The sequence below is a fragment of the Nanorana parkeri genome, unplaced genomic scaffold, assembly GCF_000935625.1.
Source record: "Nanorana parkeri isolate BGI_ZX_2015 unplaced genomic scaffold, ASM93562v1 scaffold1186, whole genome shotgun sequence".
NCBI classification, from domain to species: domain Eukaryota; kingdom Metazoa; phylum Chordata; class Amphibia; order Anura; family Dicroglossidae; genus Nanorana; species Nanorana parkeri.
This window is the reverse complement of record NW_017307454.1, coordinates 105201-123969: the sequence shown is the minus strand read 5'-3', so window position 1 is coordinate 123969 and position 18769 is coordinate 105201. Positions and strand designations below refer to the sequence as shown.

Below are 18769 nucleotides of genomic sequence, written 5' to 3'. Positions count from 1 at the left end.
GGCCACCCCATTATCGTAAGGTGTGTGGCCACCTTTACAAAGTTATCAGTGGCACAGAGAGCAGTATGATCTAGAGAGCCAGGAATTTGTAGAAGTACTAGTCGCAATCTGTAGGTTCCAGAGAATTTTGCTTCACAAAGAACAAAACTGTTTTGTATACCTTAATGTTATTCAGATGACAACCCTGTAGCTGCATGTGTTCGTTATGTATTGCTGGCATTCTTAGTATAGCTGGTGGTCCACAGACCGTATGAACTAATGCAGATCCCCACTGCATCTTAACAGAGGTCATAAATCAGTTGCAGCTATTGATCGTAGCACCATTTCATTACTATTCTTACCTGATATTCTGGTATTGGGTTGCAGTCAGTCGGTAGGTATGTGTCCTAAACTATAAACCTCATATTGAACCATGCTGTGGAAATTCTCAAGAAATTCATTGCAAAACCATGCTATGAGTCTACCACCTAGAGGCAGAAGATACTCGGAGAGGGGCGTGTCTGCAATTAAGGTTGGGCCCCTGCTAAATCTTGTTTTTTTTTCTTCTTTGGTTTCTGATAGAGTAAGGAAAAGTTAGAAATTATATAATATTTTTATTGCTGCCCATGTACAAAAATGCCCTCCTTTTCTTTCTGACCCAGAGACATGACGGGAAGAAAAAACACATATGTCCAAAGTATGTCCAAAGTAATTGGAAACGTTTTCCCTGTAGAGAGATTTCCTCTCCAACTCATGGTTGTGTGAAAAAAACACATATCGATTGATCGATCGACCGATCGTAAAAAAAATAAGACAGTGTCTTATTTTCGGGGAAACACGGTATATATAGATAGATCTATCTATTAGGGCTGTGCAAATTAACGATTAATTTCTCGATCTTATTAATTAATTAATCTTTTTGATCGATTAAACTTTTTTTGATCGCTAATGAAAATACTCACCTCTCCGCCGGCTTCCGGGAGTCCCGTCGGAGATCCGGTGACGTCACGGACATCAACGTCACCGGACTCCTTCTCCAAGTGGCTCCGTCGGCTAACGAAGGGAAGGGGAGAGGAGTCCAATGACATCGATGTCCCCAAGTGGCTCCGTCGGCAAGGGAAGGAGGGAGGAGTCCGGTGACGTCGATGTCCCCAAGTGGCTCAGTCGGCTAACGAAGGGAAGAGGGGAGGAGTCCGGTGATGTCGATGTCCCCAAGTGGCTCCGTCGGCTAACGAAGGGAAGGGGGAAGGTGTCCGGTGATGTCGATGTCCGTGACGTCACTGGACTCCTTCCCTTCGTTAGCCGACGGAGCCACTTGGGCCGGTGAGTTTGTCCAAGAAACTTTCTGCATGAGCGCCAGCCAAGGCATTGGCCTATACACATACAGCACAGCAATGAAGTAATACAATGAACTAGGATCACACTAATCCAGCACGTTATTATTCTGAGTTGCCCCACTCAAGCGGCGGCCATATTGAGTGGGGTCATTTTATTACTTCATTGCTGTGCTGTATGTGTATAGGCCAATGTAGTTGGATCCGTATGTGCGTTTATAATTAATCGATTAAAAAAATTTCGATTAATCAAACACGAAAATTTTAATCAGTAACAGCCCTAATATATATATGTGTGTGTGTGTGTATGTATACATACATACACTGCATTTAGAAAGTACAGTTGTTTACATTCTTCTTTTTTTTCTCATTAATCTCCATACCCCATAATGACAAAGTGAAAACAGAATTTTAGAAATGTCTGTAAATTTATTGTCTGTATTAAAAAGAAAAACATTAAATATCACATTGGCAAAAGTATTCAGACCCTTTACTCAGTACTTTGTTGAAGCACCTTTGGCAGCAATTATGGCCTGAAGTCTTTTTGAGTATGACTCGACCAACTTTGTACACCTGGATTGGGGGATTTTCTGCCATTCTTCTTTGCAAATCCTCTCAAGCTCAGTCAGGTTGGATGGAGATCGTCGGTGGACAGCCATTTTCAGGTCAGACATAACGTTTACAATTGAGGCCAAACAATTCAATCTTGGTTTCATCAGACGAGTCCTTCAGATGCTTTTTTGCAAACTCCAAGGGGGCTTTCATGTGTTTCTAGCCACGCTGCCATAAAGGGCAGATCAGTGGAGAGCTACAGTGATGGTTGTCCTTCGGGAACTTTGTCCCATCTCGACACAGGATCTCTGAAGCTTAGTCAAGAGTGACCATCGGGTTCTTGGTCACCTCTCTCACTAAGGCGCCCGACACACACCCCTCCCCCCTCATTGCTCAGTTTGGCCAGTTTTAGCTCTTGGAAGAGTCCTGGTTGTGCCAAACTTATTCCATTTAATAATTATAGAGGCCACTGTACTCTTTGAAACCTTAAGTGCAGCAGAAATGTTTTTGCAACCTTCCCCAGATCTGTGCCTTGCAATAATCCGGTTTGAGCTCTGCAGGCAGTTCCTTTTGACCTCATGGCTTTTGCTCTGATACGGTAAAAAAATTCCGGACAAAGATGTTGCGTAGCGTTCCGGAAAACAAATTCCAAAAATGTTTCCAGCAATGGCACAGTTGTCCTAGAAAAGTGTGTCTCTTCACAAGGGGACTACTTTGAAGGTGACAACAGCCGCTAGTGTACGTGTAAAAACAGGAAGCCGGACGGCCAGTCATTACCAAGCCACTCAGCATCGAGCCGGCCAAACAGTAAGGAGCTGGCTTCCTGGCCAAACAGGAAGCCGGACGGCCAGTCATTACCCGCCGCCCTACCTCCTGATTACGCGAGAAGCCGGCACTGCTGGTCAGTGGAAATCCTCCTCTGACCAGAAGTTTGAGTATCGGGGTTAAGTATCGGACCATTTGGACGAGTGCGAATACTCGCCCAAATACTCAATATCAGCACCGATACCAATGGATAGAGCGAGGAAAAATTTTAGGGATGCACCAATACGGTGCATCCCTAAAATTTTTCCTCACTCTATCCATAGTCGAGTTCCTCTTTAATTCAGATTTGGCGGATAGTGACCGCTTAAAGTCACCAGAAGAAGAAGTGTAATATGGCATTATATGGTTTAATTTAGTATTTACAATATACAAGTAAAAAACGTATACGCTCAAACATTCTGGAAACTCTTTAACGCTGGGTGTCAAATTGCGTTGGATACAAAAGAACATACAAAGAACTGCAGCTTGAACAATGCAGAACATTATAAAACGAACAGTACACACCAAACGAACAGTGCAACTGACACATCCCACACAAAAAAACTTTTTTGCAATCATCTCAAATGAATAGTACATAACGTATAAGCAGGGCTCAAAATTTCCACTCGCCCCCTCGCAATTTGCGAGTGAAAATTGCGGGGGGGCGAGTGGAAATGAAGCCTCCTCGGGGCGGCTTCTCTCCTGTTCACCGACCTGATGACAGCGCTCCCTCGTCCGTCCGTCTTAGCAGGGGGGCGCAGGAGGGAGCGCTGCCTGCTGTCAGGATGGCGGAGCGGTGAGGGGGAGAGAAGCCGCGCCCGCAGCTGTCAGGATGGCCGAGCGAGTTGGAGATCGGAGCCGGTTTCATCCTGTCAGTTTCAGGATGACAGCGGCTCTGCGTGGCAGAGCGATAATAAAAAATTATAATAAAAAATTATTTTAAAAAGTGAAAACTGCTCCCCCCACACGCATATTATTAGACATGCGCGAAGACTAAAAATGTAGTTCAGATGAAATGTGTATGTGTAATGCTCTGTGCGTTGTGCTGTGGCTGTATGTGTAATGCCCTGTGTGTTGTGCTGTGTGCGCGTTGTGCCCTGTGTGTGTTTGTTTGTGTTATGAAGGGCAACTGGTGGCGAGTAACTTTGAAGGCCTGGCTAGTAGCTCAGGACCTGAAATTTTGAGCCCTGGTATAAGCATAAATACAGTTCAATAAAATAAAAAAAATAAGCCATAATATAAATGTCGTAGTCCATAACAGTTCATCAAAAGCAATTATAACCAACAATAAACTCTGTTTATCTCCTGTGCGTTATCCACAGATGTGTTGGTCCACCGAATCTGTGAAAAAAAATCACTTTTTTTTTTACAGATTTGACACTTAAAATACAGCTGAAGCCAATTGCGTTATGTTTTGGGGGATAGAGTAAGGGAGGGTTATAACCCCGTCAACTTTTTTTTGCCATCTGTGCCCCACTGGGGAGATTTCACTTCACTTCCTGTCTGATAGCCACAACAGAAAGTCAGAGGAAATCCCTCCAAAATTGAGTAAATCCCTGGCGGTCATCATGATCACCAGAACTAGTGTCCTAATTAGATGATATCCCATCTATTCCTGTTCTGGTGGCAACCTAAACTATGGGATTTTCTTTCACTTTCAGTGATTACAATCAACAGGACAAATAGTGTGGTTAAATCTTTCTAATGGGGACCAGACACCAATAAAAAAAAACTTACAGGTATTCTAATCCCTCTCCACTCTATCCAAAATTTCTAAAGCTAAACAAAAAGGTTTGGGCTTCAGTTGCACTGTTTATATGTATGTGTTATTCCTTTTATATAGTTTCTGCTTAGCCCCTTTCTTGAGGATAATTGGCACTGGCAGCTTTTCAAGGTAAGGTTAGGATTTTAAAAGTGGTTCTAGAATATTTGCAGCTGCAGAATATTGCTCATCATTCTTGGGCTGCAAAGCCCTGAGCGCTAATGTGTGAACAGAGCTTGTTTGCTTAGCACTCACATTCAGACCTGTCGTTTGGGAGATGCTTGGCGTTGGTCAAAATCACCCACATTACAGACGCAGTATGAGCAGTCCTGCTAATATAGCGAAGCATTACTGTTTATATTACAGCTTATATTATATTACACACTAGATGAAACGCCAGTGCAGGAAAATCTCAGTTTTAATCTTTGGATCTTCTTATGTGTGTTTTAGTCACATCAGTATCCCTAAAAAGGTGTCAATGTAATGGCTCAAAACATAAATGTTCTGATTGTTTCAATGAGCTGTCACTTGAAAAATATTTTTGGTTCTACATGTATGCGCTCCAGATATTGTTTATGTTTCTAGTGACTGATTACTCCTATTATTGCATAGTTTTCTAACGTTGAGTATCATTTTGTATCCTAAACTATGTGATTACATTTATAATATCTTGATATTTAATTATCCCAGAAATACCAATCATGTGCTAACAAAACTAATTCCATCATTGCATTATTGTAAAATCTCAGATTTTATTTACCCTTATCCCAATAACCTGATATGTGTTTTCCTCCGAATTTCACAGCAGTTTTCAATTGCCTTCTCAGATGTCAGATGATTGTGCCAGCAAAGCAGCTGGGCTAGAAATACAGGGCTACAAGATTGCCCTTCAGTTTGGCATAAGTCCTCTTAAAGTGACATTAAACCCTCAGATTTTTTAACATAACCCAATACTGTAATGTGTGCCTTACTGTAATCCATGGTTGTTTCCCTTCTCTTTGCTGCTCTTCCTTTTAAATCCTCATGTCTTCTCATGCTTGGGGAGAACTTCCCTTTTCAGCTCAGGGCCTCTTCCTGTAGTGCTGGCTCAGGTTACAAGCCTATAGAAACCGATACACAGACACCGTGTATCCATTCCTGAGACAAGGCTGTCTGCTGCAAAACAGAAGTTCTGCCCAGCATGAGAACAGATACAGATTTAAAAGGAAGAGCAGCAAAGAGAAGGTAAACAACTATGGATTACAGTAAGGCACACATTACAGTATTGTTTTATGTTAAAAAATCTGAGGGTTTAATGTCACTTTAAATGCTAACATTTCCTACACATTATACTACCTTTTGTTGCCAGTGGTATATTGTATAGCTTGTGTAAGTAAAAAGAGAGATCCTTATTTTCTTTATAGGTAAGTTCACCTGAAACTAATCTTTTAGTTTCAGGGGACATTCACACGACGTCTGTTTTCTGTGCTGACCTGATCCGTACGCTCCTGCACTCAAAATGCATCCCAATGTATCCCTATGTGTTTTATGGGCTACAGTTCTCACGTGCGCAGTCCGTTCAGGTTACGACAATACTGCATGTCATATTTTGTCCGGTCAGGAAACGGACCGGAATTGCAAAACGTGTCAAAAACGCACTGCACTGCAGCTAACATACTGACAGCCCCTCTCCAGCAAAAAAAAATATATATATATTTTTTAACTGGAACGCGGCCAAAAAGCACTGTATCTGTAGCACTGCGTCTGCAGATCCGCACCTGATCAGGAACTCATATCATGTGAACAGGCCCTTGGTGTTCACGAAATGTTGGCAGATTTAATCACTCTTTGGCTTCTTCTTGGGAAGTCTTTGCAGTGAGATCTTGCTAGATTTGTATCCAGGGTTTCCACCTGCTGTGGCATTTATGAAGTTAGATGAAGCATCCAGGGCTGTCTTTCTGCTCTATTTTCTGTAAAGTAAAATGTATGGAGAAAGCAGTGATGAGATTAATAGCTCCTGGTAATGGCAGTTAAGGCAGAGAAATCTGTTCATAAAAAGCAGTGTTTTTAAACATTTCCCATTAAAAAAGGAACTACGAATTATAGTAAAAATTAATAAAATAGTACCTTATCCTCCACTTGTTCCATCTGTGTCATTCTTTATTACTTGATTTCTTTAACCTTTTAGTCTTTTTTTCCTGGTGATCCTGTCAGTGTCTAGTCCTAGGTATGACAATCCTTCCTGAGCAGCTTACTAAGTAGGAGCAGCATTGTTACCCTAGGATGTGCCTAATGCACCAACACTCCCAACCTGAAGTCCACAGGGAGTGCATAACTTCATGGGACATCAGCAGCATGTTGGGATGTGCACTAGTGCGTAGAGTGTAGACGCAGAAACTGGTAGTGCATTGGACAAGCACATGCTGGACTTACAGTATATGCACACCTTTTTGGCTTTATATTTTCAATAAATAACCTTGTCACCATACCAAAAAAAACCTGTAGTGAAGAGTTAAAAAATACTGAGTATCCCAAATCTTATGTGAAGATACTCCAGCAACGTGCAGGTGTGTCTTTCAAGATTTGAAATCCTCATTGTTCTCAGAATCTTGCATGGAGCATGGTTATGTCACCCTCACCTATGTCTGCAAATGGAAGGTAAGGATAATTTTTACATTTTCATGCAGTTGTGTCTAAGGTCTGCTTTGATTTGACTTTGACCTCAGACATGCAAAGTCCCTTGTGAAAAGTTTATAGAAGATTTACTTTACCCAATTTTTAAAGAACGGAAACTTTTTTCACCTTAATTAAGTCATCATTTTCCACTGATAGATTTATTATTTTGATGGAGGGAGACTGATGGGGCTCAACTCTTGGTTGCACTGTTGACCTTTTTGGCAATTTCACTACTTTTCGAGTGTTCATCACCTCTTTGACACCACCATTGTACTACACCTCGAAGTGTTGTATACCTCTTTATCACCATTGTATCGCCTATGTGGAATAGGACCATTTTAAAGCTGAAAAAAAACAAACAAAAAAAAAACACTAATTAATTTTAAAAAGAATTTGAAAAAAAGATTCAAATTCTAACTGTCAGTAGGATTCTTTTCTTAGTGGGGCTAATCTTAAAGTAATGGTGTTCTCTTTAATAAAATAAAAGTCCGGGATAGGAACAGATACCTTTTTAATCTGACTGCTAAATTCCCTATGAAAAATATATATGGATACCACAAGATCTTTATTACCCAGAAGCTTATGTGCCCATCTTTGATTATGTGAATACAGATGTGTCTTGCTGCACTCCTTACTGGTTTGTGGTTTGTACCTGCAAAGTCCAGATGGGTGCTTGTAATGACCACGGGCGGCACCGTAAAGTATCAATGAATTCAAAAATTGTCACCAGAACTCCAATATAAAGTGAAATGAGTCCATTTAATGACACACACATGCCATTCAAATACAAGCGCTTTCGGGGCTATGCAGGGTCCCCTTCATCAGGCTCAGAATGACTACATAATACACCAACACCACCATTTAAATAGGCATATTCAAATGTTAAAAAGAAAGGAACCTCCTACTCCTTCCAACGTCCTGTAGTCCCATTCTCCCGCCATACAGCATTCAGAAATGACTTGCATAATGCCAGCCCGTGGAGAAAGGGCACGCAGTGCTCTCACAGCCGTTGAGTGCTATCACATCAGCCTGTTGTTGTGGAAACAGGACGCTGAGCAGAGAGCTAGCTCTGCCCCGTCCACCAGTGCGTGCGCCGTGTAGAACGCAGGGCACTTCCTGTCTATGGTTATACATGCTGATGCTCTTGTGGTTCTCCATCCGATATAAGCAGCACGGAACAGAGGACCGAAGCCAGCAGTAATAGAGGCTCTAGCAGTCAAGTCGTACCCATTGCAATCCCAAGTTTGAGAAAATTGCATGAAAAACTGTATCATCATGTTAATAGACGAAAAGAAAAGTTAAATTTATACTGGTCATATTTAAGGCTATAAACCTAAACATAATGTAGATAGTATTCAAAGATCAATATTAATCACTAAGAAACGAATCAACACAGGACCCAACATATGCAGTGTGATATTTGTTATAAATAAACGCATAAAATATATGAAAATTATACATATAAGGAATGTTCACATAAATTGTGTATATGTCGAAAGAGCTTTTCTTATTGTGTACATTGCATATCATGTTCAGAATGTAGACTAGGACAAGAGATGAAATATTGTCCCCCTAGGGGACCCAAATGGATATTAACCACATCAAGTCAGGATACAAACCTGACTAATTGGAAAAATTAAGGGCCAACGTATTCACACAAGAATTATGTTGTTGATACCTGTTTAGGACTCCCATTGGGGAGACAATATAGATACCCAGATAACCGTAAGGGCAATGGGGGGCAGGAGTACGTGGGAAGGTAGGGAAAAAACAGAAACAACATTTTGTGACTGGTGTGCACCTGAGGGGAAAGAAAGGAAGGGATAAAGGTAGATGTGAGGTTTCCAGAGCTGCCACTGTATTACATATCCCACTGGTGTGCCCCCATATAAAAAATTAAAACTAATTATAAATGTGGATGGACATTGCAGCATATTATTGTTTATCTGTTATCAAAGTAACAGGAAAACGATAGGTTGGCGTTTAAGTCCCTGGGTTGGACGCAATCAAGAGTAGATCCAAAACGACTCTTTCTGTAATAGTCATTTGGATCTGTCGCTACCCCTCAAATTCATGTGCACCTGCTCAATGATCATGCCCTTTAGCTCATGTACGTGGTGTTTTGTGTTTGCAAAGTGTATTGCTACAGGTTTATTAATATCAAGGTCTTCACCCTGTTGGAACTTAGCCAATGTCACTCCTATGCTTTTGGAAGCGACGTTTAAATGGGCCAATTGTCTTGCCCACATAGACTAGAGAACAGGGGCATTTGAGCAGGTATACACAGAAATCCGTGTCACAGGTATATTAACCACAAATGTTGTATTTTTTGCCAGTGTAAGGGTGCGAAAAGGAATCCACCCTAATGATTGAATTTAGGACTGCGACAACTAATCGATTAAATTGATAATAATCGATGATGCGAATAGTTGGCAACTATTCTCATCATCGATTAGTTGATTGGGGATTTTTTTTTTTATACAACCAATTGATTAGATGAAAAAATTATCGACAACTAATCGATTATGAAAATAATTGTTGGCTGCAGCCCTATTTGAATTGCAGATGTTGAAATTATAGCATCTATATCAACCTTTTTTACTTGAAAAGGAAAATTGTTTTTTTTTATGTATTTAGAACGAGGGTCTGCCTGTACCAAGAGATTTCTCAATGCACTGCTCTGTGTGTGTGTGTGTGTGTGTGTGTGTGTGTGTGTGTGTGTACATGTAGGGGGTCTGTCTTTTAAGAGTGGAATCACTGCCTTGTCAGCTTCAAGTATGTTCAAATTGGCAGAGGTGGCCCAATGAACGGACTTACTGACAGGAGTGTATGTATGAATGAATGGAAGTCTATTATCCACCGTACGTGATTATGTTCTGCCTTTCAGTTAACTGAACTCTAAGCCCTACCAGCTGCCATTCCACTGTCAGTGTCCTTACTGGCCTCATTGGACAGTGGAAAGGCAGATGGTGGAATTTAGACATGAAGTGAAATGGTATCTATGGTTAAAAACTAAAAACAAGTATTTCTATATTTAATTTCCATAAGTTCTGAACAATGCTACTTTATCATTGCTTACTGGAAGCATTGCATGATGCAATATGTAGTCTTGAGAAATTAAGATTTAATCGCATCAAGCAGCAGGGAAAGAGATGCAAAGCACACTGGGAATCAAGGGAAGTTGTTGAAAGCGATAGGCAGCACTCACTACATAAAAGGGATTTTTATGTAGTATGTATTCCTATTAGAATAGAAATGTGTAGGTTCTAGCAATAAAATGAAACAAAATGAATGTGAAGTGATGGAGTGACAGGAGGCAGATTTGAATATAAGCCACATATTGTGATACAGGCATTGGTAAGCAGACATACCTATCTCACAGGTGAAGACTATAAAGTCTGACATCAGTGAATTACAGAGAAATCTTACAACTCCAGGAAAACCGATAAATGCACCATTGTACATGATATGCGAGTCTTGATTGCTTTCACTTGTCGCAAGGATTGCTCTTTAATGTGTAATGGTTGAAATAACTATTCTAAAAACCTTTTTAGCACAGATGTTTAGTCAGCATTGCATGTGGCTATATTTAAAATCATTTTGCTCCAGAGCACATTTTTCTCCTGCAGTAAATTACCCGACACTTGTTCTGACGGTGACATGTATATTCTTTTTTTGTTTCATCTTTTAAGAAAATGTACACATTGCAATCTTCTTGTGACATTTAGATAGATCATAGCTCAGCCTTTTTTATTTTGCTTTTTTACTTTTTGTAAAAAATAAATTCCATACGTCTCTAGCATTTTTTGGAAGACATACAGTATATAGGCATAAGTGGGATAGGAAGATTATAACAGAACGCTTAAAGGCCAACTGTGATATTAAGCTACAAAACCACATAGGTTTTTAAATGGCTTACTTCAGTTGGTTATTTAATGGAGTTGCAGTGCCGACTCAAAATTCAGCTCCACCCCAGCAGGCCCTAGATGAAGACCACAACACTCTGTGTGAATATGGCGGTCTATCTTCTGGTGGTCTGACAAGCACCCTGCCTTATTACAAGTACAGCTGTCCAGCTCCAGGGGTTTAACACGCTCTACAGCTCTTTATTTCCAGCTTTCTAAAGCACCCCCTGTCTTGTCATAAGTATAGCTCTCCATCTTCAGTGATCTAACAGGCTCTACAGCTCTTCATCTCCAGCATTCCGAAGCACCCCTGCAGTGTCACAAGTATAGCTCTCCATCTCTAGCGGCCTGACGTACTCTACAGCTCTTCATCTCCACCATTCTGAAGCACCCCCGCCTTGTCACAAGTATAGGTCTCTATCTCCAGCGATCTATCATGCTCTACAGCTCTTTATCTGCAGAATTCTGAAGCACCCCCTGCCTTGTCACAAGTATAGTTCTCCATTTCCAGTGGTCTAACTCGCTCTACAGTTCATCTGCAGCATTCTGAAGCGCCCCTGCCTTATCACAAGTACAGCTCTCTATCTTCTAAAACGTCTAAAACGCCCTATAGCTCTTCGTGTCCAGCATTCTGAAGCACCCTTTGCGTGGTCGCAAGTATAGCTCTCCATCTCCAGTGGTCTAACCACTCTGCAGTGCTTCATCTTCAGAATTCTGAAGCGCCCCTGCCTTGTCACAGGTATAGCTGTCCATCTCTTGCGGTCTGACACACTCCCTGCATTATCACAAGTATAGCTCTCCATCTCCTGCGGTCTAAAAGGCAATGCCGCTCTTCATCTCCAGCATTCTGAAGCACCCCCTGCCTTGCCATAAGTATAGCTCTCCATCTCTTGTGGTATGACACACATCCTTCTTTTTACAAGTACAGCTCCCCATTCAATAGCACTCCTGAGCCAAATAACAAATTGGTCAGTTTTATTACAATTTTGTAGCTGTTTTTTGTCTACTATTGTCATAAACAAGGAAATAGTAGCCAGTGAACAAACAATGTTGACCAGTGATGCAGTGCATGTGTCTGGAAATCCCTCCGCTACATTCCATGCCTGTTTTTCCCAAGTGCATAGGAATGCAGCTCTGTGCATCCTAGAACCATTTTACCTGTCAAACTCTTAACACTGCAGTACATGTGCTTTATGTTGTATGTGTTTTCTTTATTTAAAAAAATGTCTGTCCATGTAAACAAATATAAAGTTTCTGTAAAAAGTACTCACCCCCTTAGGAGATTTTATTGTCGGGGAACAGTGTATTACAGTGGCTCTAGTTTTACAGGTTTTTTTACACTACCATCAGATATCTTTCATGGTAAAGTGAAATCTCATATAAATGCAAATCAGTTATATAGACTTTGCTTTGTATGTATCAAGTGTTCAAAAGACATTCAGTTGATGTCTAAGTTATGAATCATGTAGCTAAGCTAGTTTTATGTGTCATATCATGTTTTAAATCTTGGGAAACACATTAGTGATCAATCTGCGCTAGTCAACAAGGAAGTCTAACAACGGCAAAATAAAAATGCGTTGTAGTAATTTTAGTAATAATTTGAATATAATTAAAAGGCATAATATTGCTCTAAGTTAAGTTTCTTCAAAAGTCTCTTTTGCTGTCACTTATTTGAAAGATTATCAAGGCCCAGATATGTGGTTAATTATAATTATCGAACTGGAACACAAATGTAATGTCTTTGTTGAGTGGTAGGGTTATTACCGTATGTGAGTTACACTGGTTGTTTGCTGTCATCTGTCTGTGTTTAAAACATGCATGAATTATTTGCTGTGATTTTTATTCTCCTCTGTTTTGAAACCTCAGATATGGATTGTTGACTTCACACGTCTTTGTTATTTCAGATACAGGCAGTTACAGCTGGGTACAGAGAGCAAAGTATCTGAACTTCTTCACCAAGCAAAGCTTAAATCTTTTGAGGCAGAACGTGCTCACATGGTTTTGGAAGAGACCACACAAAACCTCCAGAAGTGTCAGCTTGAATGTGAGAAGTACCAGAAGAAGTTAGAGGTACAGACTGAGTGTTATCAATAGCTTAACAAATATATTTCTAAGATGTACATTTTAATATTGCTTCATATTTTTTGTATTTCCTTTAACTTTCTGTGCCTGTACTGCATAGTTTCCATTTTTTCAGCACCTATCATTTTTTAAGCACGATGACTTTGATAACCTTTGACGTTCTGGTACATGTGACTTCTCTTCAGCTTCCTTATTCAATCATCACAAAGTATTGTAGTTCTTTCTATGTCCTTGTTTTACCTCCTTGCTCATCACCTTCCTGCATGCTTCATCTTTTGTTGATGCTTCCTTTTATCATTGATACATCTCACCAGTTATGCTGACATAACACAAAAATATATTTAAGATGTGAAAAAACAAGTTGGTGTATGTTTCAACTTATGTTTAACATTACAACTTTCAGAGATGTTTTTCATTTTATACAGCGTTACAGCATTTTTCAGAAAAGGGTTTTGTTGGGCTTTTTAAGGTTGGTGTTTTTGGTCCCGGTGTTTTATGTGCATGTGGTGACACCCATTGCAATGAATTCAGTATACTGAAGATTTAAAGTATATCTAAAACCAAAACATTTTTTCCATTTGGGATGGAGTAGGGAAAGTTTATAGCCCTTTATCCATTGTTTTAGTCACTTGTGTGTTATTTGGATGCTTGCACTTCTGTCCTGTTGACAAAATCAGAGACAGATTCAGAGGAAATCTCTCCAAAGTGAGGGAATTCCTCTCCAAGACAATAGTCATCAGAACAAGTGTTTCCACTGGGAGATTTCCCCTTTTTTACTATTCTGACAATAGCCTCAAATGTTGGACAAATACAGAGAATGAATCTCCGTTATGTGGATACAGACATCAGTTTTAAAAAAAACTGGCAGTGGTTCCAACCCCTCACTCATTTGTTTAATAATAAGAACTGAAAAGGAAAACTTACATTAATGTTTGTAAATATTATGAAGTCACTTTAAAATATTTACAAAGTTAAGCTGGCCATACACAGGCAGAGGAGTAAATTCGACCTTGTTTGATATCCTCACCCTATACACTGCCCAGTTTCAGCAGGAAGGTCCAGTAGTTCAATGATAGTCTGTGGATTCTTCATGTGTTCATTTCATTAGGTTATGTTTTTTTTTGCTTTTGGATATGCAACTATTTTACAAAAGAAAGCTGTGTTTTGTATAACTAACAATTTTGTGTAATTGATTTTGATTTTAAAACAATTTCTGTTTGTTTCAGGTTTTAACTAAAGAATTCTATGCTCTTCAAGCAGCCTCAGAAAAAAGAATCACTGAGCTTCAAGCACAGAACTCAGAACATCGCACTAGACTAGAAACCTATGAAAAGCTTGAACAAGAACTTGACAATGTCATAATGCAATCTGCACAAAGTAGGTGTTCTTTCTTTCCCGCTATTCTCTCAGTCTGTATCTGCAGATCAAAATAGAATTTCAGTTATGGGTTGCCATAAAAAGCCCATCCCTGGCCCAATTTAGAGCCAGATACCACTGGCTACACTAGGTGACAATAACAAGCACTTAGAACTATTAGAAGGGCTAATTTTTTCCTGCAGAGATTTACCATTGTTTAAAATCGTGTAGTACCATTTTGTATTCAATTTTGAGAAAATGCCACTATATGTTTGTTATGGTTCCCGTTCACACAACATACCTTCTATAACAATTTTTAAAATGTATATTTCTTACCTTTTTAGATGTGTCTTTGGTGAAGGCCTTTGCACAGATTCCAGGCTCCTCTGAGCAGTAAAAGCAGAGGGTCGAACTGAGGGACAAATTGGGGTTCCTCTCATTTACATACAATGTTTATAAGTCATTACCCTTTGTTAGGACAGACAGTGTTCAAATCTAATTTACAATTGATAATGAAATCTGCCAGCACAGTACAGACAGGGTTAACTGAAGTAAACATAATTCCCCACATCCCCTTCCTTATTACATGAGGGCAAGTATAAAGCACTTAAAAATGTAAGCAGCAAATTTTTTTTTTTTTAGTCATGCTTGGTGAATGGGAACATGTAACTAATATAAAATAGTTGTCATCCCAATTTTTGCTGGAAGTGGAACTACACTTTAAGGACCTGCACATGTCTGGCAAATCCTTCCCTCTTCCAAATGATGAAAGAAGATGTGTTGTAATTCTCTGCCGGCCGGGAGCTTTACATTCAAGCGATCGGGCGTCTCTAAAGACGCTCGATCGCTTGTATGAGCAGCTGTCACTGTTGTTGCCGGTCCCGAGATCCGCTGTGACAGGAGATCAAAGGGAGTTCAGTATACGAACTCCCTTTGATCTCCTCTCAGTCCCCAAATGCAGGTAGTGATGTATATTACATCACTTCCTGCATTCAGTGTCACTCTCCAGCTACAGAAGCTGATGAAGCAGAGATCTGCTTCATCAGCTTCCCTGGGGGTCCCTAGGTGACATTAGGGGTCTTGGAGACCCCTGATGTCTCCATAAAGAGGACCTGTCATGTAAATTGGCTATCACATAGGGGGCTTCTTAGCCCCCCCATGTAATAGCAATAAAGTTATGTGTAAAAAAAAAGTAAAACAAAAATTAAAGAATCATAAAAAAAATAAAGAAGCATAAAATTTTTTTAAAAAGAAAACATTTTTTTTAAGTCCCCGCCCCCCACATACACACGCAGATATGTGATACGTGCGCCTACGTACGAAAACGACGATTGCACCTATTGTGCTGCATATATGTTACATATCGCCGCAAACGTGGGAGTGAGAGCAATAATTTTAGAGACATTAATGACTGATAACACTAAACTGGGCAACTGTTAGTGGTATTATAACAAAGTGGAAGCAACTGGGAACAAAAGCAACTCAGCCACGGAGTGGTAGGCCACATAGGCCGAGGAGCTGCATCCAAGCCTTACATCACCAAGTGCAATTCAAAGCGTCGAATACAGTGGTGAAGAACACGGCGCCACTGGACTGTAGAGAAGTGGAGATGTGTTCTCTGGAGTGCCAAGTGTAAAGTTTGGTAGAGAGGAGATTATGGTGTGGGGTTGTTTTTCAGGGGTTGGGCTTGGCCCCTTAGCTTCAGTGAAGGGAACTCTTAAGGTATCAGCATACCAAGACATTTTGGACAATTTCATGTTTCTAACTTTGTGGGAACAGTTTGGGGATGGCCCCTTCCTGTTCCAACATGACTGCACACCAGTGCACAAAGCAAGGTCCATAAAGACATGGATGAGCGAGTTTGGGGTGGAGGAACTTGACTGACCTGCACAGAGTACTGACCTCAACCCGATAGAACACCTTTGGGATGAATTAAAGTGGAGACTGCCAGCCAGGCCTTCTAGTCTAGTACCTGACCTCACACATGCACTTCTGGAAGAATGGTCAAACATTCCCATAGACACTCCTAAACCTTGTGGACCACCTTCCCAGAAGAGTTGGAGCTGTTATAGCTGCACAGGGTGAGTCAACTCAATATTGAACCCTACGGACTAAGACTGGGGATGCCATTAAAGTTAATGTGCGGAATGTGTGGAAAGGCAGGCTTCCCAATACTTTGGGCAATATAGTGTGTAGTATATATATATAGTGTGTGTGTGTGTATATTCAGTGTGGCTTTAGGTGACTAATGTCTTTTGTGGCATAACTTGTGATGATAAATAACTATGTTCTCTTACAGTGGAAGATGACATTGAAGCTGAAAGAGTTCTGTATTCATATGGATATGGAGCCAACATCCCCACTACAGCTAAACGGAGATTAAAGCAGAGGTAAGGGAAAACATATCCTGATATCTAAAATCTACTTTGTTCAGTGATCCACTCGCAGATCAGCACAGGTTGATGACTTTTAGAAGTATCACCCAATGACTTGGTTTGTAATTGCCAAAAATAAACATGAAGATAGTCCAATAGTGTTAGAGTAAGGACTTTCAAGTGAAAGTACTGGCAACATTTTAGATTACAGTGGAGTCCTACCATTTTTGCTGTGGTCACCAGACTACTAGCAGTGGCTCAAATTGGTCACGTTACTAGTGTAAATTGTTATGCAGTGTGTGTTTTTTGCTTGCGGCTTTGTGTACATAAACTGAAGGAAGGCAAGAGTGTCTGCATTACCCATGGAAGCAAAGCAGAAGCATACATTTGTTTTCCAATCTAGCAGTATGTTAGAAATCTCCTTAAATACATCCCATGACGTTATTTCTAAGACCCCGTTCACATTGAGCGATTTATCGCGCGGTAATTCCCGCGATATCGCGGCAAATTACCGCGCGATATCGCGCTCCAATGCAATCCAATGGGGCAAAGGGTCCTGCTGTCGCGGGTCGTGTGTCGCTACAGCAGGACCCTTTTTGGAGCGGATTTAGCCGCGATTCAAGCTTGCTCAATGCAAGCTTGAACGCGACATCGCGCGGCAAATCTCGCGATGTCGCGCAAATATGCAAATCGCGCGACAAACGCGCGATTTGCATATCGCGCAGTGGGAACGGGGCCTAAATGTACTTATTAAAGTTATAGGCAAAATGTTTTTTTAGTTTTGGTTAGAGTGAGGAAGAGTTAGATCCTATATCAGGTTTTTATCATTGTCTGTGCATTGTCATGCAACACACTTGATGTGTTGAAACGTGAAGATAATAATGACGTCTTTAATTTTGCAACATACCTACTGTTTGATTTAACAGTAAGACAAATAGTGGGTATGCTTGCCTTTTCCTATGGATTAGTAAAAGATAGCTGGGTCATTTGGGAGATGCCTTTCATATTGCTCCTATTCCCATACTGTTATATAAAGTTGGAAAAGTGTCTTGTATTGTACATACAAATGTCAGTATTTTTACTAGCATATATTCCAAAAAGAAAAAAGTTCAGAAGATACATTTTAACATTCATCTCATCACAAACCTAATTCTGCCTCAAAAGACTGGAAAAATACTGAACAGTCTTTGTAAAAATATTTTATATCGTACCGAATCGATTTTCGTGCCTTGCACAACCACATTTTAGCCTTAATGCACTTGTCATTCAGAAACATGTAACTTTCAGTATGTGTTTGCTCTGTTGCAGCCATACTGGTTTTACTGTTTTTACTAGACCTTTCTAAATGCATTGCCCACCATCTTCTCTTTACATCCATCATCAGTTTTTGTTCTGCTAATTCAGAAGTTACTAATGCGTGGTGCCATGTAACTTCCCTCACAGAGCACACGTTTCTCAACCTTATGTCATGTCTCTACAGTTAGGTTTGTGGTGCTATTTAAAAGGATAACTGTCCAGTTAACTGATGTTTACTTCCATAGATTAAATAATTTGGTGTTACTGTATTGTAAACAGTACAAACTTGTCAACACAAAATGCTTATCCAGAAAATACACCTACGGCTCTGTCTGAACTTTAAATGCCTAATACAAGAAATCCCATGATTTTCAATGGCCCTGGTTCACACCTAAGCAGAAAAACGCCAAACGCCTGAAAAGACACAGGAGCTTCTTTGGGTAGTCTGTTATAACCCCATAGACTTAATTGGAAATAGCCAAAAACGCACAACAGAATCATGTTGTATGTTTTAGTGAGCGTTTTTGCACATTTATACGCGCGTTCTTTCATTGCCCACAATGTTTTATGAGCTGCCAATCAAAACCCATCTTCACGTACGCCTGTTAAAACGCGCATACGAAAGTGCACAACGCTCATAAACGTGCAAAAACGGTGCTGCCTAGGCGT

At 40.3% G+C, this 18769-nt stretch overlaps 1 protein-coding gene across 1 annotated transcript in view; it reads left to right on the top strand.

Annotated features, from left to right (window-relative positions):
• PIBF1 (progesterone immunomodulatory binding factor 1) overlaps positions 1 to 18769 on the top strand; it is a 134115-nt gene that overhangs the window by 54443 nt on the left and 60903 nt on the right. The window contains exons 11-13 of the mRNA XM_018568431.1: positions 12896 to 13061; positions 14300 to 14450; positions 16729 to 16819. Of these exons, the coding sequence (XP_018423933.1) occupies positions 12896 to 13061; positions 14300 to 14450; positions 16729 to 16819 (408 nt within the window). The remainder of the gene's footprint in view (positions 1 to 12895; positions 13062 to 14299; positions 14451 to 16728; positions 16820 to 18769) is intronic.